This window comes from Ambystoma mexicanum, chromosome 10 (genome assembly GCF_040938575.1).
Source record: "Ambystoma mexicanum isolate Mex_15411 chromosome 10, UKY_AmexF1_1, whole genome shotgun sequence".
NCBI lineage: Eukaryota > Metazoa > Chordata > Amphibia > Caudata > Ambystomatidae > Ambystoma > Ambystoma mexicanum.
This window is the reverse complement of record NC_090932.1, coordinates 540,327,485-540,353,943: the sequence shown is the minus strand read 5'-3', so window position 1 is coordinate 540,353,943 and position 26,459 is coordinate 540,327,485. Positions and strand designations below refer to the sequence as shown.

Sequence of the window (26,459 nt, the reverse complement as noted above, 5' to 3'; positions counted from 1 at the left end):
TAAGGGTTCAATCCTAAAACAATCTAGGTCACTCTTGGGGACATAGGTGTTTTGAAAACTTTCAGAGCGAATATACCACTTGGAACATCCAGTCTCTGGTTCTCCAGATGTTTTGGACTCCAAATACCATCAGCCGCATAGCCAGCATGGTTAACAATACCTGCGGGTTGATTTCAAATCCTGCCCCACCCCCTTCACCAACAGTACTGTGCTACTGTATAAAATGTCAAACCAATGATTGGGCATGGCAATTTTACAGTCCACGTTGCACTATGCTTCCACCTACCCCCTCCCCTGCCGAGACCACAGTTCCACTGCATTTTTCGCTACACTTCTACCACTGATGCACCCACTATTCAATACTCTCTTGCAGTAATCTTTACTGTACCTTGATGGCAAACATACAAAATGCAGCAAAACAAGAATCGGGCAAGGGTGGATTTCGAAAGGGCGTGTTGATATGCTCTGCATGCACGTGCTAAATGCTGCTCTAAGGATGTACTGGCCGATGAATAAAAACACTGACTAAAACACTTGTCCTTAGCTCTAACAAGCTTTCCAGACAAAAGTGTCTCCAGTAACAGTGATGGCCTTGTGTATGGTAATAGAGTTCCTTGAAAACGCACCTGCACTAACTGAACTAATCAATCAGCACTCGTGGATACCTAAAGCCTATAAGCTACTGATGTGCGGCACTGCTGCAAAAATAAATGCATCCTTTCCTTCAAACTGAAGAACATTTAGCACACGGAGCGACACAAAGGATAGCACACCCAGTTTAGAGCAGATGTTTGTTTTTCAAAAACAAGTGTGGTACAGTTTAGCACAGCATATGTTCCCTACATTGGGCTGTGAAATGTATTTTATTTTATTTGTATTCAGTTCAAAGTACTTGTACAAAACACAAAGTAATAGAAGAAGAAAAGAAACACCACAAATTTACATTACAAATACAATGTTATAACATGTTCCATATTTCAACTCCATTCAGTACCATAAAATACAATACAATACGATACTGCTTGGCTAGAGAGATGTCACCATTAAAATTAACATTCAAGGTAAATGTATACTATATCTATACACTTGTTCATGTAAAATCAGGTAGATACACATAAAACATAGCGAACAAAATTCATTACTCGTACCTCGCTCCATTAATTTCAAAAGGACCTGGAAATGAGAATTAGTGTTTTGTCTAAGAGGATAATGGCAGATCCCTGTGACTTGGTTGGTATGGCCGAAATGTTGAAATTGAAAAGGGGACTGAAGAATATAATTGAGGAGCGGACGGAACGGAAATACCACAACTTGAAATGTGTGTATTTTGAGAAAGGAGAGAAGTGTGACCGATGGCTGGTTTACAGGCTGAAGAAGAGAGAATCGGAACGTTCTAGTGCGTCAATCCAAGATAAAGATGGACGGATCACCTTCCATACGGAAGAGATCAACAACATCTTTCGGGACTATTATGTTGATTTATACCGGAAAGAATCTGATAGGTCTATTGGGGGTGAAGACTTTCTTGAGAAGGTGAATGTTTCGAGACTTTCGGATGATGATTCTCAGCTACTTGAGGCGGAGTTGACACTGGATGAGATCAAAGGGGCTATTAATAGATTGAATGTGGGAAAGTCGCCAGGGCCTGATGGCTTTCCGGTTGAGTTCTACAAGCTGTTGCCGGACTCGGCCCTTGAATTGCTAAAGGACGTATATGTGGCTTCTTTGGCAAATGGTCTTTTACCGACCACTACTAGACACGCAACCATTTCTGTTTTTCCTAAGAAGGGGAAGGATGAGACACTTCTAGCGAGCTATAGGCTGATTAGTCTTATTAACACGGATAATAAGATTCTGGCAAAGATCTTGGCTATTAGACTGGAAAATCTTCTACCGGCCCTGATCAATGAGAATCAGTCGGGATTTGTCAAGTAATATTAGAAGGCTGTTTCACACGATCGATAAAGGAACTGATCCGTTGGATGGAGCAGCGGTCTTCTCGTTCGATGCGGAGAAGGCGTTCGATCAAGTGGATTGGGAATTCCTCTTTTTGGTTCTTGGAAAAATGGGATTTGGGGCAAAATACAGATCATGGATTAGGCTACTATATTCAGATCCTACAGCTGAAGTTAACACCAATGGTAGACATTCGGCTTCTTTCAAATTGGAAAGAGGGACAAGACAGGGGTGTCCTCTTTCCCCATTGCTATTTGTTATTGCGATTGAGCCCCTGGCAGCTATGATTAGAGATGATCTCTGTATAAAAGGACTGTTGTGTTGGGGAAGGCAACAAAGAATATGGTTATATGCTGATGACATTCTTCTGGTTCTCCGAGACTTGGAATAGTCACTACCAATTCTAATGGAAATTTTGAGATTATTTCAAACCGTCTCTGGATATAAAGTAAATTGGACCAAGTCGGAGGTGATGCCCCTGGTACCTTGCTGTAATAAACATTATGTGACTAATCTAGGGTTTAGATGGTGCCCGGATAAAATGAAGTCTCTTGGTATATGGATTACTCCAAAGATTAGTGATTTGGTGAGGGTGAACATGAATACAATTTGTAAGAATTTTCAAAACGATCGGGAACGTTGGAGTTTATTAAGTCTTTCTTTATGGGGGAAGGTTAATGCTTTAAAGATGGTATCAACCACCAGGATCAACTATATCTTGAGTATGATCCCACTGAATATAGATACTCGGTACTGGAAGGAATTGGACAGTAATATTCAAGGTTTTCTGTGGGACAAGAAACCACCTAGATTGAGTTTATGGAAACTACAATTACCAGTGGAGAAAGGTGGACTAGGAGTGCCAAACTTTAGAGCCTATCACCTTGCCTTTATTTGTGACTTCATAATTGATTTCTTGGCACCGATACCTGATGAATGGGCTGTGGCGGAAGCAAGTTGTAATGGTCCTCTGTCACCCAGAGCCTTACTGACTACAGAATCAAGAGTGAAGAGTGTGAAGGACCCATTGACTGTCTGTCTGAGATACTCCTGGAAGAAATTCAATGGTTTGCTGGGTGTGGATGCATGTAGAGATCCTGGTGCGTCATTGTGGTTGAATCCCTCTGTTAGATTGGAAAATAAGATGCTATTCTGGGCAGACTGGTTTTTGGGTGGTGTGAGTTGGATCGATGATTTATTTAAGGAGGGGAAATGGATGAGTGCTAGAGAGTTGCAACAACAATTTCATATTGAAAATTTCAGGTTTTTGGATTACAGGAAATTGAAGATTAGAGTTGGTGACATTGATTTCCAGGCGAGTTTGAATTTGGATTTTCTTACAAGAAAGTCGTTGGTAGGTGAAGGTGGCTTAGCTAGCCGGGTGTACAAACAAATAGTGAGTGAATATAAAGACAATGTTCAGCTCAGAAACGAGTGGAGTCGAAGAATTGGCTCTGAAATTGCAGTGGAGACATGGACAAGGATGTGTGCAAATGTCAATTTTTGTTCCCTGGGTTTGACTGAGAGAACGAGACGAATAAAGATATTAAACAGGGTTTATTGGACACCTGAAAGATTATGGAAGTGAGGTTTGAAAGATGACTATGAGTGTTGGGCTTGTATTTGTGAAAGTGGTACACTGGAACATATGATTCACTACAGGAACCGCCGGCAGGCGGATCGCCGGCCAACCCAAAGGCCATCCTAAGGCCTGTTGTGTGCCACACACCCCCCCACTCCTAACATCCATCCTGAGGGGTGAGGGCAGGAGCCCCCCCAGCACCCCAGCCCAGCAGAGGTTCCCGAGGAGAAAGAGGAAGCGAGCGCGCCGAGGGACAGGGCCTGCCTGACCCCGTCCCAACAAGTGCCTGACTTGCCCATGCCGGGCGCATCGCGGCACGAAAGCGAGGCTAAACCTCGTTTTCACTACAGGAACCGCCGGCAGGCGGATCGCCGGCCAACCCAAAGGCCATCCTAAGGCCTGTTGTGTGCCACACACCCCCCCACTCCTAACATCCATCCTGAGGGGTGAGGGCAGGAGCCCCCCCAGCACCCCAGCCCAGCAGAGGTTCCCGAGGAGAAAGAGGAAGCGAGCGCGCCGAGGGACAGGGCCTGCCTGACCCCGTCCCAACAAGTGCCTGACTTGCCCATGCCGGGCGCATCGCGGCACGAAAGCGAGGCTAAACCTCGTTTTCACTACAGGAACCGCCGGCAGGCGGATCGCCGGCCAACCCAAAGGCCATCCTAAGGCCTGTTGTGTGCCACACACCCCCCACTCCTAACATCCATCCTGAGGGGTGAGGGCAGGAGCCCCCCCAGCACCCCAGCCCAGCAGAGGTTCCCGAGGAGAAAGAGGAAGCGAGCGCGCCGAGGGACAGGGCCTGCCTGACCCCGTCCCAACAAGTGCCTGACTTGCCCATGCCGGGCGCATCGCGGCACGAAAGCGAGGCTAAACCTCGTTTTCACTACAGGAACCGCCGGCAGGCGGATCGCCGGCCAACCCAAAGGCCATCCTAAGGCCTGTTGTGTGCCACACACCCCCCCACTCCTAACATCCATCCTGAGGGGTGAGGGCAGGAGCCCCCCCAGCACCCCAGCCCAGCAGAGGTTCCCGAGGAGAAAGAGGAAGCGAGCGCGCCGAGGGACAGGGCCTGCCTGACCCCGTCCCAACAAGTGCCTGACTTGCCCATGCCGGGCGCATCGCGGCACGAAAGCGAGGCTAAATCTCGTTTTCACTACAGGAACCGCCGGCAGGTGGATCGCCGGCCAACCCAAAGGCCATCCTAAGGCCTGTTGTGTGCCACACACCCCCCCACTCCTAACATCCATCCTGAGGGGTGAGGGCAGGAGCCCCCCCAGCACCCCAGCCCAGCAGAGGTTCCCGAGGAGAAAGAGGAAGCGAGCGCGCCGAGGGACAGGGCCTGCCTGACCCCATCCCAACAAGTGCCTGACTTGCCCATGCCGGGCGCATCGCGGCACGAAAGCGAGGCTAAACCTCGTTTTCACTACAGGAACCGCCGGCAGGCGGATCGCCGGCCAACCCAAAGGCCATCCTAAGGCCTGTTGTGTGCCTGTTTGGAGCTTCAGGAGCCAGGGGCCACAAACTCTGCCCGTGCTGCTCCAGGTAAGCCACCTGCTGCATAGAAAGTCTAATTTTACAGAATAGTACTTACGCTCTTGCCTAACCTAACTTGTTGCCACCTCACACGTTTGCATATATCTCTGCTGCCCCTGCCTATGAACGTGCTACACTTTACACTGTGCCCAGCAAATTGCGTTGCACTGCTGCTGATCGCCCATCTGTGCCTCTTCGCATCTAGATGTCTCTGAACTGTACCTACCCCCTTGTTAACTTAATCCAGGTACCCATGATCCTATGCAGTTGAGCCCTTTGGTCGCTAACAGACTACTTGAACTGTGTTGTGCCTTATGGTCGCTAACGGATTACTTGAACTGTGTTGTGCCTTATGGTCACTAACGGACCACTTGAACTGTGTTGTGCCTTATGGTCGCTAACGGATTACTTGAACTGTGTTGTGCCTTATGGTCGCTAACGGACCACTTGAACTGTGTTGTGCCTTATGGTCGCTAACGGACCACTTGAACTGTGTTGTGCCTTATGGTCGCTAACGGACCACTTGAACTGTGTTGTGCCTTATGGTCGCTAACGGATTACTTGAACTGTGTTGTGCCTTATGGTCACTAACGGACCACTTGAACTGTGTTGTGCCTTATGGTCGCTAACGGATTACTTGAACTGTGTTGTGCCTTATGGTCGCTAACGGACCACTTGAACTGTGTTGTGCCTTATGGTCGCTAACGGATTACTTGAACTGTGTTGTGCCTTATGGTCGCTAACGGACCACTTGAACTGTGTTGTGCCTTATGGTCGCTAACGGACCACTTGAACAGTGTTGTGCCTTATGGTCGCTAACGGACCACTTGAACTGTGTTGTGCCTTATGGTCGCTAACGGACCACTTGAACTGTGTTGTGCCTTATGGTCGCTAACGGATTACTTGAACTGTGTTGTGCCTTATGGTCACTAACGGACCACTTGAACTGTGTTGTGCCTTATGGTCGCTAACGGATTACTTGAACTGTGTTGTGCCTTATGGTCGCTAACGGACCACTTGAACTGTGTTGTGCCTTATGGTCGCTAACGGACCACTTGAACAGTGTTGTGCCTTATGGTCGCTAACGGACCACTTGAACAGTGTTGTGCCTTATGGTCGCTAACGGACCACTTGAACAGTGTTGTGCCTTATGGTCGCTAACGGACCACTTGAACTATGTTGTGCCTTAGGGTCGCTAACGGACCACTTGCTTGCGCATGCCATTTTTCAACCTAAATGTGATTACTGTTCTTAGGTGAACCCCTTGCCTACTTGCATCTACTTGCACATGCCATTCTCAGCCTGAGTTGCGAATTCAGGTAAACCCCCTGCCTAACTACACATGCCAAACCATACAATGTACCTCAGCAAGAGCCAAACAACCACCCTACTGTATCTCCTCATACATATATTACACCTTACCACCTTCATTGCCACCATAACTATGTACCCTGCAGAAAATGCACCCTGTCCAACCCTAGAAAGAAACACTAGACTACGAGCCAGACTACCCCGTCTCTACGAGCCCATCTACCACAACAAGAGACCCACCCTGCAACACACCAAAATCCACCCGAGCCACATCACACCCTGCTACAACTCCACCCTACCCAAACTTATCCCTATAACAATCCAGGATACACCCAACACTACCACTATATCCGGAGCGTTGATCAACGCCAGATCAATAATGGCCCACGCCACAGAAATAGCAGACACCTTATCCTCAAACAACCTCGACCTCCTAACTATCACTGAATCATGGCTGCATGAAGCAGCAGGCCCAGCACTCTCAATAGCCATTCCAGAAAATTACCAAATAATCAGAATGGACAGGCCCAACAACAGAGGAGGCGGCCTAGCCATCATAGCTAAAACAAACCTCGAGCTAAGACCACTGCCTCAAGCACCTCTCAAATCCTGCGAACTCCTAGCAGCCAAACTACCCATCTCCAACTGTCGCACCTTAACCATCCTTCTAATATATAGGCCACCCGGCCCCATTGGCTCATTCGAAGCAGACCTATCCAGCCTCCTAGCCAACAACATAAAAGACACCACCCAAATATTATTGCTAGGCGACTTGAATCTAGGACTAAACGACCCTGACGACAAATCAGCACAAGCCATAGCCAACATGCTAGATGAACACGGCCTAATCCAAAGAGTGCTCACCCCCACCCATAATAAAGGTAGGACCTTGGACTGGATCGCCACTCTAAACTGCGACACCGTCATTACCAAAACCACTCCCCAGCACTGGACAGACCATTACCTCATTGACTTCACCTTATCTCTCAATAAAGAAGTCATCAAAGGAAAAATCATGGCACCACCACTACCCACTAGAGCAAAAAAAAACATAACCCCCGACAACCTCCTACCACTACTACTGCCAACCCTCAATGCTCTCCCCGATAATCTAAAACCAGAACTCCTAGTAGAAAACTATAACAATACCATAAAAAAAGGACTAGACATCATTGCCCCTCTAAAACTGCAAAAAAGCAAACAGCAAGCCCACCTGAACACCTGGTTCACCCCACATCTGAAAGAACTTAGACTGCACAAAAGGAAACTTGAAAGCCAATGGCGCAACTCCCCCACAGAAGAGAACAAATCACAACTCAAACTTTGTGCAAACAACTACAAAAAAGAAATCCTACTCACCAAAAAGAAACTATTCAATGAAAGAATCGAAAAATCGAGCTCCAACACCAGAGAACTATTTGCTATATTAAGGGAACTAGAATCCCCGATACCCCCACCAGACAATATAATTAAGGATAAAGTATGGTGCACCAGCATCCAAAACGCACTAACTAATAAAATCAAAAGTCTCCAAACCAAAATCGCTCTGAAAAAAGACTCTCTCACCACCAATGAAACATCTCCCAGCAACCACGATAAAACAGCCAACCGCCCAGGCCATAATCTCTTCAGATTTACCAAAATATCTATCCCAGAAACAGAAAAAATTATAGCCTCACTTAAACCATCCAACTGCAAAGGCGACAACTGCCCTCCCCAGATAATCAAGGATGCTGCTAGGGATCTAGCCCCCTTTATAACCAAGCTGATCAATGCATCTTTCTCCTCCAACACCATACCAAGCAACCTCAAAGAATCTTGGGTCCTGCCTCTCCTCAAGAAGCAAACCCTAGACCCCGCTATCCCCACCAATTACAGGCCCATCACCACAGTGCCATTCCTGTTAAAGATAATAGATAGAGTAGCATACCTGCAGATTCAGCAATATCTTGAAACTCACAAACTACTAGGCACCCACCAATCAGGCTTCAGACCGAAGCACGGCACCGAGACAGCCTTAATCGATCTTAAAACCCAGATCAATGAGATTAACGACAAAGGGAACACTGCCATGTTACTACTCCTCGATCTGTCGGCAGCATTTGACCTGGTGGATCACGCAGTCCTGTGCGAACACCTGGCCTCAGCAGCCCACTTCTCGAAAGAGGCTATAGCCTGGATCCAATCATTCCTGGACAACCGAACTATGAGGGTCTTCTCCACCCTAGCCTCAGCAGACCCCATTAAAATAACCTGTGGGGTGCCCCAAGGCTCCTGCGTCTCTCCCACCCTCTACAACATCTTTACCAAGCCCCTATTTGACAAGCTGGACAGACTGGGTGTCTCATATACCAATTATGCAGATGACACCCAGATCCTCATACCCCTTTCAGGCAACTACGCTTCAGATACGGCCTTGGTAAACAAAATATATCTCATCATTCAGGCATGGATGGCCACACACGGTCTATGTCTAAATGATGAGAAAACCGAAATCCTGCTCCTCGGATCCAATACCAATCTCAAAAAACTCAGTTCTAACTACAAGGCCTTCAACATTGATGGCAATACCATCACAGTGGCCAAAACAGTGAAAACACTAGGCTTTCACCTTGATGCAACCATGTCACTAAAAAAACAAGTCAACTCACTAGCATCCTCCACCGCCTACACATGCAAGCTAATTAGGGCAAGTAGAGCCTTCCTCACCCAAGCTAGCTGCATCATCATAGCCAACGCCCTAATACTATCCAGACTGGACTATTGCAACGCCATGTACCTAGGAGCCAACAAATGCATAACCAACAAACTACAGACACTACAAAACAACGCTCTCAGAACAGCCCTCAACCTACCCTCTAAGGAACACATCTCCAACAAAAGAAGAGAACACAAATGGCTTAAAATCCATGACCGCATCTCCCTCAAAACGGCATCACTCACCCACAAATGCTTAAACAACACAGCCCCCCCCTATCTCGCATCCAGAATAAAGAAAAAAACGTCCTCCCGCCCCACCAGATCGATCAATTCCTACTGCCTGCAAGTACCCAATTTCAGACAAAAGAAAACCGGCGGCAGCAGCTTCCCTGTCCTGGCAGCCCAACACTGGAACGCCCTCCCACTCCACATTAGGACTGACCAATCCTACTTTAGCTTCAGGCGAAACACCCTCACTTGGCTGCGGGCCAATGATCCTCACGACTAACCCTGCCATCTAATCTGATCATGCCAGTGCTATAACCTGACTACCATGTACAGCCTTAATTTGTAAATATGTAAATGCAACCGAACTGCCCCTATGCACAGTATTAATATGTAAACCTGTAAGCTTTCGCTCAATTATATGTATATATGCACATCCCACACAATGTAACTGTAAATGCAATGCTCTTTTTCTCATGCCTATCTTATTCTGTAACCAAGTTTTTATGCAATCCTATCTTCCTGACCTCTGTTGCGCCCTGTTACCCCTGGGTTTTGCGCGCTATACTAAATAAATAAACAAACAAACAAAATGATGTGGGATTGTAGGAAGGTGCGTGAATTTTGGAATGAGATTGGTGTGGTGATGGAAAAGGTCTTGGATGAACCGATAGGTCTTGATTTCGAGACATTAATACTGGGAAATGATGCTACCTTAGATATACTCACTCAAAGCCAAAAGAAGTGGTTATTTAGGGGAGCCATGATGTTGAAAAAAATCATCCTTAGGAATTGGAAATCCGACATTTCTTTAAAAAAAAGAGGACTGGTTGAAAGAAATGCTTGATCTGGCGGATGTGGAAAAATGTATATATAGGAAACAAGGCAAGAATGGGTTGTTTAGAAACATTTGGGGCAAATTTCTGACATTGTATTGATTCTGACAATTTCATATTATATGATGTGTACCTGGCATCTGTAAGGGGGGGAGGGGGTATTTATGTGTTTGTAATTATGTATATAGTTTTTGCTACGAATTTCTTTGTTATTTCATGTGTTGTTGTTATAAGTAAAATGAAAATAAAACATGAAAGAAAGTCTGCCTAACAGCAAAAAAAAAAAGATTCAAATAGTATTTTACAATAAAATACCACAGCCGATACAGAGCTATTTTAACACTTTCTGACTCAGTTTTAAGTCAGTAGTTCCAAAATCATTGTGCTTTATTACCTGGTATTTGTGCACAAATCTCTGCCTATTATTGTCATATATAAACCGGGCCAAGAAGTTTGCATTCAGTCAAAACATGCTTTGCAGTTTCCAAATCTCTGGGTACTTTACATTTTCGAAATGTCCTATGTGACTGCGGTATCTTGAGTCTGGCCCCAAGGGATATTTGTAAAGGATGTTGATTTGTCCTAAGCTTCAATAAAAAGGTCTGCATAGCAGGACTAGGGCCTCGTCTCAACTATCTTTGGGTTTGGTGATACATGTGCGTAACGTTAGATATGTACTTGTAACTGCGTAAGGTGGACAAATGCGAGTACTTGTTAGTACAATCCCAGTTCCTCCGTTTGCTATTAAACAGTTGTTTTAATATGGATATTCTAGTGCCACGCCTGAAATCGTGGTACCAACCAATAACCTGATACAGACAAGTCATCAGTTTGTGGTATTCAGCTTCACTTTGCTTGGAGCAGTTCCGGCTTGGGCCCTTATTAGGGCCAAAAGTTGGCAACGAGGTTGGGAGTTGGCTTTTATATGTAGTAGACCGTGTCTAACCATCAGTTGGCCCTTCACAGAGACCACCCCCAGTTCCAACCTAATGTACTATATGGGAGTTGAAGGGATCAATTTTAATATATGCTTCCAAAAGTGTCCCGCTATATGGTCCAACCATTTATAATCAAGGCTCTTAGCCCCTACAAGACCATGGGACAGAAGCACTGAGTAAATATGGCGATTATCCCTTCTAAGGAATAGCAGCTGTTTTATTAGCAGTTTTTCTATCAAAAGAGACAGGCGCTGTGCCTTTGTAGCCTTGGCCTCTTTGGTATATGTGTAGGCCCTGTTAACACTCGTATCCAGGCCAGGGTACAGGTATAACTCCACATATTCGAGTGGCCCTAAACTGGTCACAAAACTCAGGCACTTGACCTTTTATGGGCACCATCAGCATTACTTTCGTCTTCACCATGTTAGTAATTAAGTCATTTTCGTTTGCGTATTTGACTAAAATATCAAACATAGCTTGCGCAAAACCTATATTTATGGTTGAACATAACCAAAGTGTCTGCATATAGCATGCAAGGTATAGGGCTATTACCAATTCTCGGGAATCACCGAGGCACTGGCATGAAGCACTGAGGCAGATCAGCCATTTACAAGTTATACAACAATGGAGCCTGGGTGCAGTCCTGCTTAACACCCCCATAAATCTGCACCAAATGAGTCATGTCACCCTGGTCGTCTAAGCGAACTCTTGCTTGAGTAATTAAGTGTAGCCAATTAAAGACATTCAAAAGCCACACAGGGCACCCCCCAGTTTTCCATTTTTGCCCAAACTTTGTCACGGTCGACACTGTCAAAAGCCTCTCGGAAATCCACGTAGATGTCGTACAACGTTGACCCCCAAGGGGCAATGTCTCGACGGAACAACACATTCATGATCCTCAGATTATGTACGGTACTGAATCCTGGGAGAAACCCAGTTTGGAGGTGTGCAGCAGATGTTTTTTTCCACCTAGCTCTGTAGGGCACCGAGTACAAATGTGGAGAACATTTCCCCAAACATCCAAAAGTGACAGAAGCCTGTAATTATCCGGCATGGCCCGGCCCCCTTTCTTATAGACCGGTACCAACACGGCCTACTGCCACAGTGTTGGGATCACCTGTACTTTACACGCTTTGTCATATACAATTTTAAGTATTCCAGCCCACTTATCAGGGTTTTGCTTTAAAACAACATTAGCAAGGCCATTAGGCCCAGCGGCCCTGGGGTTCTTAAGATTTCTGTTAACACTTTCAATTTCATTCCCTCCAATATCCAATGGCCAACCCTCCAACATAAATTAGTGCATCTACTGTGGAGCCTCCTCTCTCTTTTAGGTAACTGATCCACGTAACTTCCTGTATGGGGTTAAGAATATGCACTCTAAGGTCTACCCAAGCCATGGATTGCACCGCCCATATATTCTTAGGATTACCGCTACACAGCACAGTGATCATACTTTGCCAATGTGAGTTTTGTAAAGAGCGTTTCCATCGCTTAAGGCAACACTTGTGGCCATTTTTAATCTGCTTCACCCTTCGAGTCATCTCCGTCTCTGACAACTTTGTGCAACGTACTGCTCTTAGTTTTCTGTGCATTTGGCATCTGGGATAGCAGTATCATATTTATTCACAGGCTTCGCACTAGCAGTAAATAGACCCCCTTGGCAGGCGCCAGTTTTCCTGGCTACCTCCTTAAGCCATCTTTGTATGTCATTACAATCAAGCAGGCCCAGACCCTTTATAGCCTCACTCGAAGGTCAACAATAAAAGCGCCCACTTTGGATATTTGTCTAGTGGACCAACAAATGCAATTGCCCCAGTGGTTGGGCAACAACCCAAGGCACCCACATGGCTTACAAGCCATAAATTGGAGGGTGATAGTAAGGGCCAGTATGTCGTGGTCACTAATATCGTTGGCAATCACCCTCACCCTAAGGTCCATGGCAGCCATAAGGCAGGGATTATTCCTGAAATAGTAATCAAGCATGGACTAACTGTTATTCCCAGTACACATGTAGTTTCCAGGAATACCCCCCCCTTTCTACCATTTAACATTACCAAGTCCCAGCTTCTCAGGAACTTAAACCACTGTTTACCCTTTTCCATTGCTTTTCCCCTGTAGCATTTCAGATTTTTTACCACATTCCAATAGGGGGCACATTACATTTCATCTAAACACTTGGAGTTGAGATCTCCTCCTAATAGGACAATGTACTCTGCAGGGCTCCCACTACTCACAGCTAAAGCCCCTTCTAACAAGTCAGTCACCTCCTCCATGTTACCCAAACTAGGTGGCACGTAGGTATTTATAAGCAGCATCCTCCACTTCTCTCTGATTGTATCTGACGAAAGCTCAATTGCCAAGACTGTTAGGCAGAATTATATGCAGTACCCTTTGGGAACACCACACACAATTAAGACTACAAGTGACAGTACAAATTCACCTTTGGTATAAGCCTGTACTACACAGTTAAAGTGGTAGCGATGGCTGAGCAGCCAGACTTAACTCAAGAGTAAGTGAGCAGTATCAAATAGTTACACAAAGGACAGCAATTAGCATGATTCAGGCAAACACTGACTCAAGGTTTCCAAGTAAAAGAATATACATTTATTTACTTTTTAGTTATATAACATTACACGAAGTAAAGCAGTTTAAAAAAATCACACTCTTAATAAACCACACCACTTCCCGTACATTCCAGACAAGGTAAGCTCACAAAATGAAGTGGGAGCAAAAAGAATTTAAAAGGGAGGGAAAGACAAAGTTAGGCAGAAATTAAACCACACCAACAGGTAAAGTACTCAGGGCAATATAGCATGAGGAACTACAGTGATAGAATCAAGTAAAAAAGGTTTAAGGCCAAAGTCAATAGGTCAAAAGTATTTTGCTCAAGATCACACGGTTCAGTTCGTGCCACGGGTTCCGGACGAAGTTGGTCAGCAGAAAAGTTAGTTTAAAGAGAAGAAAAGGACAAGCCCTCGGATTGGAGAAAGATTTCAAGCACTTTCACCGCGGCTGAACGAAACGAACAACCGGATTTGCAGAGTACCTTAAAACGGAGAGGGAGCTGTAGCTGAGGCAGGCGTTCCTGGTAGTTCCTGCAGGCTCACGGTTCCTGTAGCGACTGTCGGACTGACAAGAAGTAGAAAGACTGGAGGGTCCTGCACTATCCAGGGAAGAAACCAGCAGCAGAGCAAAGCAACAAATAAAAGGTGCGCTCCTTAAAACCCAAACAGGGTCCAACCTTCCTGGCTATCCTGCCCACTGTAGCTCTGTACAGCAAATTCGACCAGAGGGGGGGTCCTGGCTTGAAGTATGGGCAAACTGGTTGGTCCCTCCAGCTCAAGGGAAGAAGATTCCTGGAGGATCTTCTCCGTCGTCGGATTCTGAAGATTCGGACCTGCAGCAGGGCTTCACCGGACGGATCAGTCGTTGTAGGGGTCCTCTTCTGTCAGCTCCTCATTGGTTCTTTCGTTCCAGTGGCTGCCTTTCCAGTCCCAGAGACCTGCTTTTTATACCGTTTTCCCCCATTCATACAGCCTGGCTGTCAATCACACAGCAGGGTGGCTGTCGTGGCAAGGACATTCACCCAGCCAATCAAACAGGAGTGCAACTTGGGTTACCAAGGGAACCCATGGCAGGGGTCCTAAGACCCCTCCCTCACATCCTGCCTACCCAGACTTTCAAGCGCCTTAAGGAGGGCTTCTGTGCACAAGCCTGCGTAAAGACGGCAAACAAAGGAATCAACCCCGGTATGGCGCGCAGAGAAAAACATAAGAAAGACTTTTACAAAAAGAAATGGTGATTAAACCCAGCCGGAGCCGAAATAAAATACTTTTGGTCAAGCAGGTTTATGTTCGAGGCTAATATAATAGCCTAAAACAATACCATGGATATTTAAGATAACCGCGGTAGAAAAATTAGGGTAGTTACCATTGCTACCAGCCAAGTCTTGATGAAAAGGGAGCAAATCAGTGCTCCAAGAGAAACAGACAAAAAGGATAAGAATTAACTCTTTCCAATACTCCATGTAAGATGGGGTGTACTGGGTCTGTGGTTTAAAGAGACTACATAAAGTTAATGGCAACATTATATGTTTCTGGGAGACAGTAGTCAGCCCCAGAAAAATGTAGTCATTGGGAAGTCTGAAAGACAACCCTGTGTCACTGCACTGAAGGTGCTGTGTAACACACACAAAAATGATACCCATGGAGTAGGTGAGGCTCCAGAGCCCAAGATCACACAAATGGTAAAAATACACACAGCAAAACACATGTAAGAGTGGGAAAAAGGTTCACACTCTTACCAGGTGAAAAAAATAAACCCTAGAAATCCAGCAAAGCTACTGAAGGATTCATTAGGTAAGGGAAATTAGCCATTTGGAGAATTTTTCCCTAACAAAGACATAACCCCCAACTGTCGCAGAGACCACACTTCGAGAGCTGATTTTTTGGCTCACTCCAATAATGTGACCACCAAAAGGTTGTCCCCTAGGGCCTTTGTTTGCCAATACTTTATACATGTGAAAACCCCAACCAGCAAACGGTAATTGAGCCAAGTTTCCTGCTACAAAAAAACATCAAAGTCAACCAAAACCTTTCAGGTCCCCTCGGCCGCCAATAAGTGGCTAAACCCCCTAGTGATCCAACTTGCAATCTTTACAGGTCAGTACATCCCTAACTGGGGTCCTTCAGGAGCAAACATCTCCCGAGGCATCATCACCCAGTGAACTGCTTCAAAACCAGGGGTGGCCTCAGCGTTGTTACCTGAGCGAGCAAAGCATCATTTTGACTATCCATGTACTTCTTACCAATATGGCTATTCTGCCCCACCTGTTGTGGTCCCCCCTTATATAAATCAAGGCACTTAGTGGTAGATTGTAGCTTTCGGCAAACAATTAGTTTCAATCCTAGTGAGAACAAAGCATCAACATTCGCACAGTAATGAAACAATGGAGGGTCAAGCAAAGAGTATCAAAACCCAATTAGTGGGGCTACCCCACTTGGGCAGTTCCGAGTTGGACCATGTCTGTGGAGGTAATTGTGGATAACAATGTTATAGGGGCCCAAAGCCGGAGTAGAGGTGATCTGTCCAAAAACGGGCTACAATCTGTGGGCCGGATCTCCTCCAATTTAGCCAAGGATCCCAGCCTTATGGGGCCCATCACCCTGTTGCCAGAGGCTGCACTATATGGTCCACTTGACACAGGCACGGTTCTCCTGTAATGCTGTGTACCACTCATAACTTTCCATTCCTGGCACTCCCACTAACAGCAGGAGGCCCCTTACATTTACATACAGTGGACGCTCTGTAGTGGCCCTGTGCAAATTCCAAGCATACTGACCCGGGAAAGTAGAAGACAAAGGGTCAGAGTGACGGGCCGATGGTACTACCGATTTGTTCCCACTGCTTTCAATGTCTAATCCAATCCAATACTGGCCTGCAGGTTTTGTTCAACAGGTGCACTCTTAGGGACTGTCCACCTGTCAAGGGGTTCTTTTAGCATCACTGTGCACCTAGAACCATCAGTCTGCACTCTCGTGACCTTCGCATTTTTGTAGTTACTTTATTATAATCATCACCAGCAACGGTCACCTGGGCCTCATGGCATATAGTACAGAGAGACTGTCTGGCGTTTTGTGCCCCAGCCCCTAGCAGAGCCCTCTTGGAGATATTAGGTCTGGGAACCGGGCGAGTAATTTTCTCCATCATAGAGATCATGTCATGGAGTTGTAAAGGGAAAATTAGCTTTGAATTATAAATGCTAACCTAAAAAAATTGACATGTAAAGCAACCGATTACGAAAAGATTATGCTTATTTCCAAGGGCACTATAGCATAGCTATCTGTGCCCATAAATAGTTTTCTATGATGCTCCTAAAACCAAGGGCAGATCTATAGCAAAACGGGGTTTAGTTATAAAGCAATACAATCTTGTAAATATGAAAAGTATTATAAGGGACATTTACACCTAAAACACCAATCCGTCCATGTAGTTACCTGTTCAGTACCCCAAGGCCTACTGCTAAATCAGGAACCGTGACTCACCTGAGGCAGCGTGTGCATGAATAGAGTCAGAATTGCATTTGGAAGCAATTTACAAGACGTTCTGAGTCGATGCTTCTTTGTGTACTGCGATTGGTCGTACATATTTGTGGCAAAGGGCAGGCTGCAGATGCGGAATCAATCACCCCTCAAGTCCACCAAGACATCATGGGCTCTACTTTCAAGCTCTTCTGGCGCAATTCCGCAATATTTGACCCATTATTTTATTAAATCTATATTCCTCGGGAATACATGCATTATTGTGCCTTAAGGATTGTTATGGGTCTTAGAACGGCAACCGTAAACCATACATGCAGGCATTGTTGGAAACTCCGTAAAAAAAAAAAGGTCCACATCATTAAAACATTATTTTGCATAAAAGCGTGAGAAAGATGGAATTATATCATACATTTTTCTATGCAATCTATGTTTTGGTCACCGAAGCAAAACCTGTGTAGCGTAGCCGGCTGTATTATAGGATAACTTTCATACACAATTCATTGATGTGACACAAATCTTAACATGTTACTTGTCCCTTGAATGTACTATCATGCATCAAAAGGAAACATGTTTATAGACACAGTCCGCGAAGGATGCAATTCGATCCCAACTGACACTGATGAAAATTGCTATATATTGAAAACAGAACAAATTAAGCTCAAGTCAATGGTAATGGCAATGAGATGAATGAACATTACACTACTGGGTACGTTTGTTCGAAATAGATAGAAATTTAAAGATCAAGGAGATATGATTAGGTGACCTGCCCTTACCTTGACCAACAAACAGTTAGATTCAGCAAGCCGGGCAGTTAGTAGCAGGAGAACAGGGAGATGTTCACAGGTAGCATGATGATGAGCTGACTCACAGTGGTCACAGAAGTTCTCAGGTAGCACATTCACGAGTTGACTTACTGTGCTCAAAGATGTTCTCATGATAAATATCAAGTGGTTTATAAAGAATTAGAAAAGTGGGTGTGTATGTGAATGAGTGACGTGTATATGGCGTGGTTTTATGTGGATAGCAGGGGTGCGGCCTGCTTCAGGAGAGCCTGCATGGAGACACGGGGTCTGGATAGGCTATGTGTACAATGGCCCCTGGGCGTAAGATACCTTTGAAGTGTACATGGTGTGTGGCACCTTGGCCGTTCGCACACTGCCAACCACCTTGGGAGGGCATGGCCACAGGTGCTAACAGTCATTGATTCTGGAGGGGTGGATGGAGGGGCATGAGGCATGCAGGAAAAGGGGCGGAACACTGCTGAATGGAGACACGCTTAATGGATTGCAGGGGCGCCGCCTGTTTCAGGGGAGCCTGCCTGGAGACACTGGGTCTGAGGAGGCCATGTGAACAATGGCCCCTGCGAGTAAGATACCTTTGAAGTGTACATGGTGTTTGGCACCTTGGCCGTTCCCACCTCACTGAAAAATTGAAACAACCATTCATAAAAGTTCAGTTGTATTTTATTTTGTTGCTGATTTTGATGGCACACATGTACTACACATTATAAACTTTGGGTTGCAGCACAGTATGGGAAAATCCCCTGTACTGACCGCTGCCACTGGAGAATGTGTCTCTAATGGCACCAACGACACAGGCGGGTATTACTCGTCGAATGCGGTGTCCAAGCCTCCCATGAAGCCACCATGTAAACGAACGATAGGCCACCAGCCTGTACCACCTGTGGAAGAGAAAGATACACACTATTTTTAAATGAACAAGATAAGTGTACCTTAGTTGAAAATGCAATCTTGTATCCAATGGCATTGTTGCCAGTACAAATGTTACTTAGACACATTACAATATTGAACGACTATGCATTCCATTACATTTGAGACACAAAGAAATATTGCTTCATGGTTGTACATGAAATAAATATTAGAAGACCACTATGATTTCCCCAAATTGCGAGTGATGTATAGAATTGCAAGACTACATTAATTTGGCAGTGATAGATCAAAGTTACGATAATATAGGAGAAAACCATGAAATTGTAGTGGCCTAAGTTATATCACAACTAGAGTACACTTACTCGTTACTTGGATTGCGAGGGCGAACTGTTGCGCGAAGTTCGTGCATAAGCACCATCATAATCCTTAACACGCACCGTTGATGCAGGCTGCCCTGAAGTCATACAGCTCAGTAACGCATTGCGGCCATGTCTCACCTTCCTATATGTAGGACAAGTATCCAGAGTTTTCTCGGCAGCAGCAGTTCTCCTCCAGGTGCACGAGGTGGAAACGTCACCCATGCGACTATGCTCAGGGTCTTGATCTGTTGAATCGTCCTCCCAACTGTTGTCCGAAGCCTCATCGTTTCCGCATCTTTCTCTTTCGAGTAATTCCGCCTCAGAATACTGCGGCTCGTACTGGTAGGGCTGTAATGTTGCCATTATGGGGCATAATAAAAATGGATAGTAATGGTACTGGTATCTGTTCTCACAGAATACGAGCAACGAAGGTAGCTAACCAGAGCACAGAAACGAGGCACAGAATACTCAAAAAAAGACAATGAAACGATTGGAAAAGCAAATCTAATGTTGTCTGATGAGAAGCGGTCTGTTTATGCATATTGAGGAAATAGGCATCCTGCCATTTCCATGGAGACACGTAATTAGCTGAAGCGCAGAGAATGTTGACACGAGATGTGCATTGGTGTTGTGAAATGGGCGGTACGCGTCCAGTGATGTCAGCTTCAGGGGCGGGGGATATGATTTAGTGCCGCGAGGGCAATTCACCTTAGGTCGATGCGGCAACGGATAAGATTAGCACAAGATGGCCGCGCCCTGCTGCCTGATTTCACATGTGTAAAAAAGAGGAAAACTATGGTAAGGTGCATAGGAAATGTTTGTACGATCGATCAATGTATGCTTAAAAACACATGCCCGAAACCTCGGGACAATAATATTTTTGAGCGCACTATTCCTTTAATGTACTTCACAGATATCACTATACCCCAGATAGATTACAGCTATTCTCTTAGACAGGGTCGAGATCCTACACCGGATAAAGCTGTATATTTTCACATGTTATGAGAGAGTCCGAGGCTGAATGGGTACTGGAAGGATGATTGCACAGCTCTATCAGATATGCTTGACTGTAGAATTGATGCCACCCATCTGCAGTGCCTCTTTCACAGATTTGAAGACTTGGAAGGGACCCTAAGTTAGCTATGCTGGGAGATGCATGCTGCCAGCAGTGCACTGCATACTGCTATTGTGGCTCAAACCCACTGAGTCGACGATTAAGCAGTGGCTGCATGCAGATACTTGGGCCTGTGACCCTGAAGATCAATAGGCCACCATGCAGCCAGTAGGGAACTGCCCAGTGGATATTTGGCAGCCCTTTAAGTCCTACCTACTTAGATATCAGGATTACGCTTCTCTCGTATAATATGTTCTTGTTGAATGTTGATTAATTCCTTCAATTATACTCCATATTTGCCTGCGTCTAATGATCCCAATGCTCCTTATACATTCATACACCTTCTAGCATCTATGCATGATGTCTGCTGCTCGGTTGAGCTGAATGAATAATGCTATCTTTGTTCTCAGTTTGTGTGTACTGTGTTGCCAGGCGCTTTAATAAAGAAAGTTGGACACACAAAAAGCGTTGGTTATCAATCTGGTACGCCTTGGACCTGGAAACTTAGAAATTGAGTATTGTTAAGTTTATTTCCTGTGCTATTGATGAGAAGGAACGAAATCTGGAAGATGAATCTGAGAGACCACCTTAGATACGCTTGCAACTCTGCCGTCATCTAGGCCACTAGTTGTCAATACAAGCAGAAATTGCAAAAAGGTACCATGGGGCACAAACAACGGGTAAATACGATGGCACAAACTAAATCAATTCTTCTATCCACTGGCATAGTCTGCCTATGTTGAAGGCCTATGAGTCAGTAAAATACTATCTTCTGAGAGGGCTCACTCAAGGTATTTCACATACCCAACAATCAGGGATGAAAGTTAACACTCACCAGAGTAATATGGAGAATCTGGCCTCTGGTCTGCGACAGAAGAACCTTATTCAAAAGAAGTCTTCATGAAGTACAGTATAAGGTGCAATTTTTTATATGGGAAAATACTTTGTTTACTGTTTGGTGGGAGGGTTTTAAATCATACAAGAATATGCCCTCTAACAGTTGCTTTCTCAGACAGGCTTTTCTAGGATACATCAACATTTTCAGAGATTCCACCTAAGTCAAATCACTGAAAACCCAGACGATCTGAAGGAAAACAGATCTATCTGAAGAAGACCCCTAACATGTTATATAACACCTCTTGTAGCAGTAATTACTAGTGGCACGTCACCATCTGCATGATTAACGTGCCAGACAGAATGTCTCACTTCCCCCTAGATGTGCTATCCAGAATGTCATTTCACTTCCTAGACAATTAGATTAACAGCATTTTCCTAAACAGAGAAACAAGAACCTCCTTCTTTAGGCAATGAATTGAACAGAGGTGTTGTCTTTAATGTGTGCAAAAATGGGGGCTAGGGTGTATGTGGCATTTGCGTAATATAAGAGAAGGCTAACCAAAGCAAAGACCTTTCGCTCAAATGCATCTTCTTGGATTTGCACTCTAAGGGAAGATTATGGAAAGGGTTGCTCTTCTAACAAGACCCCACTGAAGGAAATCACAACTTTCGTCTTTACATCATACTCTAGATCGGTCAACTTGTGAACCTTTCTTGTCTACTGTTGACAAAGAAACACCCAGGGACTCTGTCTTCTGGGCATGGGTGAATTAAATATTCTAAGCTAATCAGACAGTCAGTCTAGTAGTGAGGGAAATAAAGCACTGTAGAAACATCCATATCACTGGATCCTGAGATTTAATTGCAGAAAAGGGCCCTGGAATAGAATCCATTATATTACACAGTGTTACAAAAGGAAGGATGCAGTGGTAGGACTTGATTTTGCAAACGTGGCACATGCAGTTTCATGATGAGGAAATGCAGAGTCAAAACTCACGGTTGGAGTGACTGAGTAGAGACGATTCCAGAAGCTGGTCAATCTTTTCTGTGGATTTCTTGGCTAAGCTAATAGCCATGTTCAGGTCATCCATCCATTTTTCCATCTCAAGACGCGTGCTACAGGACAAGTACAGGCTAGAGTAAGATGTGTTTATGAGAGGCAGCAGACAGAGCCAGGAGATGCCAGAGGGGGTAGAAAGAAACAACAGATCCTAGCACTAACAAGGGGATAGATAAGAGTCAAAAGGTGACCAGGAGTGTGGGTGAGTGATAATCAAAACAAGCAAAAGAAGGTTTCAATTCTATTTGACCAGCGGAACCCACGCAGAAACAGCCTAGGTCCTCATATACATAGACAGATACAGAAAAGGAGTCCCAGGAGAGTATGAATTTAACCTCTGTTGGAAAATTTCACTCACACTGTAAAAATGCAACCTCTTGCCCACCAGCCTTCTTGTCTCCAACACCAGGCAATATACACTTTCAGACTTCAACCACAGTTTTTGCTTACCTTGCTGCAACAACAATGTTTTTTTTAACAGAATAGATTGTGATGCAATGTGGGACGGACCATTCATTCTCACTTTCTTCCACCTGTGGCAAAAAGAGGTATTCTGTTAAATGTGTTGTTTATACTCATACTCAGTCACTTAACAATTATTACTACATAGATGTGCATAACTGAGGCATGCCAAGGTGTACACATGGCTAATCTAAGACATGAAAGAAATTCTGAGGCTCTTCAGGGTTTTCTGAGCAGCTACTGTAGATATTACCAAACATAACACATATTCTTGAATGTAATCTACTACTCACCGGTGGATCCAATACAATTAACTGGAAATCAAAGGCAGAAGGCAAGAATGAAAGACAATAGTTTCAAAAAAAGGAATGAATCAACAAATGCAGAAGTAAAATTGGATAAGGCAAATATTTGGAAATTAAATATGAAAACCCAGAGAAGGTTTAAGTTACTTACCTGTAACAATTGTTCTCCAGCATGGGTCTGGCATGGATTGACATGCTCATGAATATTCCCCGTCGTCAGGCTGGGAAACCTCGGTAAAAAAAAAAAACATTTGCACTTTCACTTGCAAACTGTATTTCTCCTCTAAACCAATCACTGTCCTCTGGGTCACACTGCCCCCATCCAATGACACTCCTATCCCTAAGCCCCTCCTCTTGCAGCCATCTTCAGATTTGGTAAGCAGTAAAGTGGCAGTATGACCAAGAAGAGCCACAGAGGGGTCGGAGGGAGGGTTAGAATGTGAATCCATGCCAGACCCATGCTGGAGAACAATAGTTAAAGGTATGTAACTTAAACCTTCTTCAGCAAGGGGTCTGGCATGGATTCACACGCTCATGAATAATGAATACATAGCACAACAATATTACACAACCACAGGGGGTGGCAAGGCTCAACAGAAGCAATTACACTTACCCCTGGAACAGACTCACCTCAAGCAAACAGGTTGTGCAGCACTGCTTGGCTGACTCTGGACTCCTCCCTAGAATCCCTGTTGACGCAGTAGAATTTCATGAAGGTGTGCGTGAACCTCCACATTAGCAGCCATGCAGATGTCGAGCAGGGGCACACCAGACAGGAACGCAGTTGTTGCAGAGATCGCCCTGGTGGAGTGGGCTCTCGGACAGCTCATGAGAAGTCAGGTACGGTTGTTTGCAGGATAGGGCCTGGATCTCACCTACCTTTCTGGTAGAGGTGATGGCCACAAGGAAAGCTGTTTTCCACGAGAGAAACTTGATTGGGGCCTGATGCAGAGGCTCGAAGCGGGCCCCCATGAGCCTTGTCAGAACCACGTTGAGTTCCCAAGGCGGGGCAGAAGCTTTCACCGACAGAAACGATCTGAAAAGTTCTTTGGGAAACTCCTTGACGAGTCGGTGGGACCAAAGTGAAGATCTTACTGGTGACATGGTGTAGCGGGAGATAGCCACCAGATGCCCTCATCCCCTGCATCATGCTGTGCCCATTGTCTTCCTGAATCCTTGCCTACATTTCTTTGCTGTTCCCTTGCAACATTATGTGCCTCTCTGACCTGTGGTACTGTTTTCGCTCTCCCCTCGGCTTCTCTGCTCTTTTCACTGTTTTTTCTCTGTTTTCTTCTCCTCTCCCTTCCCACCTCTCTCTCTCCCTCCCTCTCTCCTCCCACCTCTTACTTTTTTCTATGCACTTACTCTATCTGAAGGGTCCCTGGACCTAGTATTATAGTAACTTTGTTTGTCCCCCCCCTCCTTACTTGTTTCCCCCTCCCCCTCCAGCACCATCTGAAATGTTGTCAGGCCTAGTACGATAGTCGCTTGTTTTGTTCCTCTCCCCCCCCTTCTCCCTCACCTTTTGTAATTCTCCGGCTCTCCATAAATGTCGTCATGCCTAGTACGGTAGTCGCCCGTCTGCTTCCCATTTCCTTCCTATTTGGCACTTGCACTATCTGAAATGTCGCTAGGCTGAGTATGATAGTTATTTTCACATTCTTGTTGTTCATGGCCTGTAAGAATGTTTTGTATTTTCCCTTGTCCCCTCGCTTGTCGTGAAGTGCTTTGAAACACATTATGTATAGGAGCTATATAACTAAACCATTATATCATATCATATCATGTACCTTGATGGAGGCTTATGCCAGTCGGTCTTGGCCAAGGATAGCAAGTACGGCTGGATATGTGAGGCTGTGACCCTCAAAGGGGTAATCTTCTGTGACCGGCACCATGTAGCAAAGCGCTTCTACTTGTGACCGTAGCACTTCAAAGACAACGACGATCTGGCTTTGGCGAGGACCTCCCTGCAGTCCGCTGGCAACTCATACCCTCCAAGCTCTAAGGCTGCAGAAGCCAAGCCCTCAGGTTCAGCGATTCTGGGTCGTGATGCAGGGTTGCGCCTCCTTCTCTGGTGAGAAGATCGGGAACCACAAGCTGAGAAGGTCCGGGTCCCAAATCTGCCTCAGCCACGGCAGGGTGATGAGTATCACCCTGCATTGACACTGTCCGAGTGTGTTGTTGACTCGTAGCAGGAGAGGGAACAGAGGAAACGCGTACAGACACAGCCCTTCCCACAGGAAGGAGAATGCATCCCCCAGGCTCTGCGGTTGGTGGAATATGCTCGTGAACTTCTGGCATTTGAGTTCGCCGCCATCACAAATAGATTGATCTGGGGCCTTCCTGCCCCACTTAAAGAGGTGGTCCACCTGATCCTGCTGAAGTTCCCACTCGTGGCAGGAGTGCAGTTCCCTGCTGGGTGCGTCTGTGATGGTGTACTTGACTCTTGCTAGGTGAAGAGGGACGAGGAAGATCCCTTGTCTGACAGCCCGGGCGCCACAAGTCAGGGATCGAGAACCCCCGTGTTTCCTGATGTAAAACATGGTGGTGGTATTGTCCGTGAAAACCTCATCACCTTGCCATTCAGAGAAAGAAGCAACGATATGAGTGCCCGTATTTCCGGGATGTTGATATAGATATCCTTATCCTCTGGCAGCCACAGGCCTCTGGCGTGTAAACATCCGGTGTGGGCTCCTCAGCCCTCCAGGGAAGCGTCCGTGGTGACCGTCTCCTGGTATGGGGGTTTTGGAATCCTGTGCCCTGGGCGATGTTGGAGCTGACACTCCACCATCCTATCGCCCGACGTAACTTGTCGTCGAGAGGGATCTTGTCCATGAAGCTTCCGGACACCTGAATCCAGCGCACGTCCAGGAATTCCTCTAGGGGTCGCATTTGCAATCCGGACGAGGTATATGCAAGACGAGATCATGCCCAGCAACGACTTGATGGCCCGCACCATGGCTATCTTTGTCGACAGCAGCCATTGCACCTTCACTTGAATGGCTGCTATCCTCTCCTCCGAGGGCAAAGCCAGGCACGACACTGTATCGAGTCTGGCGCCTAGGAACAAAGCATTCTGCAATGGCTTTGAGCAGGACTTTGGAAAGTTGACGGAGAATCCCAGATCCGCCAGTAACCGGACGGTCCTCCCTGTGTGCCCGCCGGCCAGCTCCCTCACGCGGGCGTGAATCAGCCAGTCGTCCAGGTACAGGTATAAGTGTATGCCCTGTAGACGCAGATGGGCCACCACTGGAGACAGGCACTTTGTGAACACCCAGGCGGCCGACTTCAAGCCAAAAGGTAGAGCCTTGAACTGGTAGTACTGGTAGTGCTGTCCCTGCACTATGAAGCGTAGAAACATTTGATGTTTCTTGTGAATGGGGACATGGAAATAGCTGTCCTCCTGGTCCAACAAAGTCAAGAAGTCTCCTTTTTCCAGTTGGCCAACCATGTGTTGCAATGTGACCATCCTGAACTTTTGGGACTTGAGATATTTGTTGAGACGTCGTAGGTCCTGGATGGGCCTA

The 26,459-nt window shown here is 45.8% G+C and overlaps 1 protein-coding gene across 3 annotated transcripts in view; it reads right to left on the bottom strand.

Annotated features, from left to right (window-relative positions):
* The window catches only part of FARP2 (FERM, ARH/RhoGEF and pleckstrin domain protein 2), a 4,051,843-nt gene that overhangs the window by 544,673 nt on the left and 3,480,711 nt on the right, over positions 1 to 26,459 (bottom strand). For 2 of the 3 annotated variants that reach the window (XR_011276033.1, XM_069618112.1), the window contains exons 22-24: positions 22,921 to 22,941; positions 22,616 to 22,698; positions 22,103 to 22,221 (exon numbers count right to left, since the gene is read on the bottom strand). Coding sequence is in view for 2 of the 3 variants with exons in the window: in XM_069618112.1 (XP_069474213.1) it covers positions 22,103 to 22,221; positions 22,616 to 22,698; positions 22,921 to 22,941 (223 nt within the window). In the remaining variant the exon portion in view is untranslated. The remainder of the gene's footprint in view (positions 1 to 22,102; positions 22,222 to 22,615; positions 22,699 to 22,920; positions 22,942 to 26,459) is intronic. The other variant, XM_069618113.1, reaches the window with a different exon arrangement.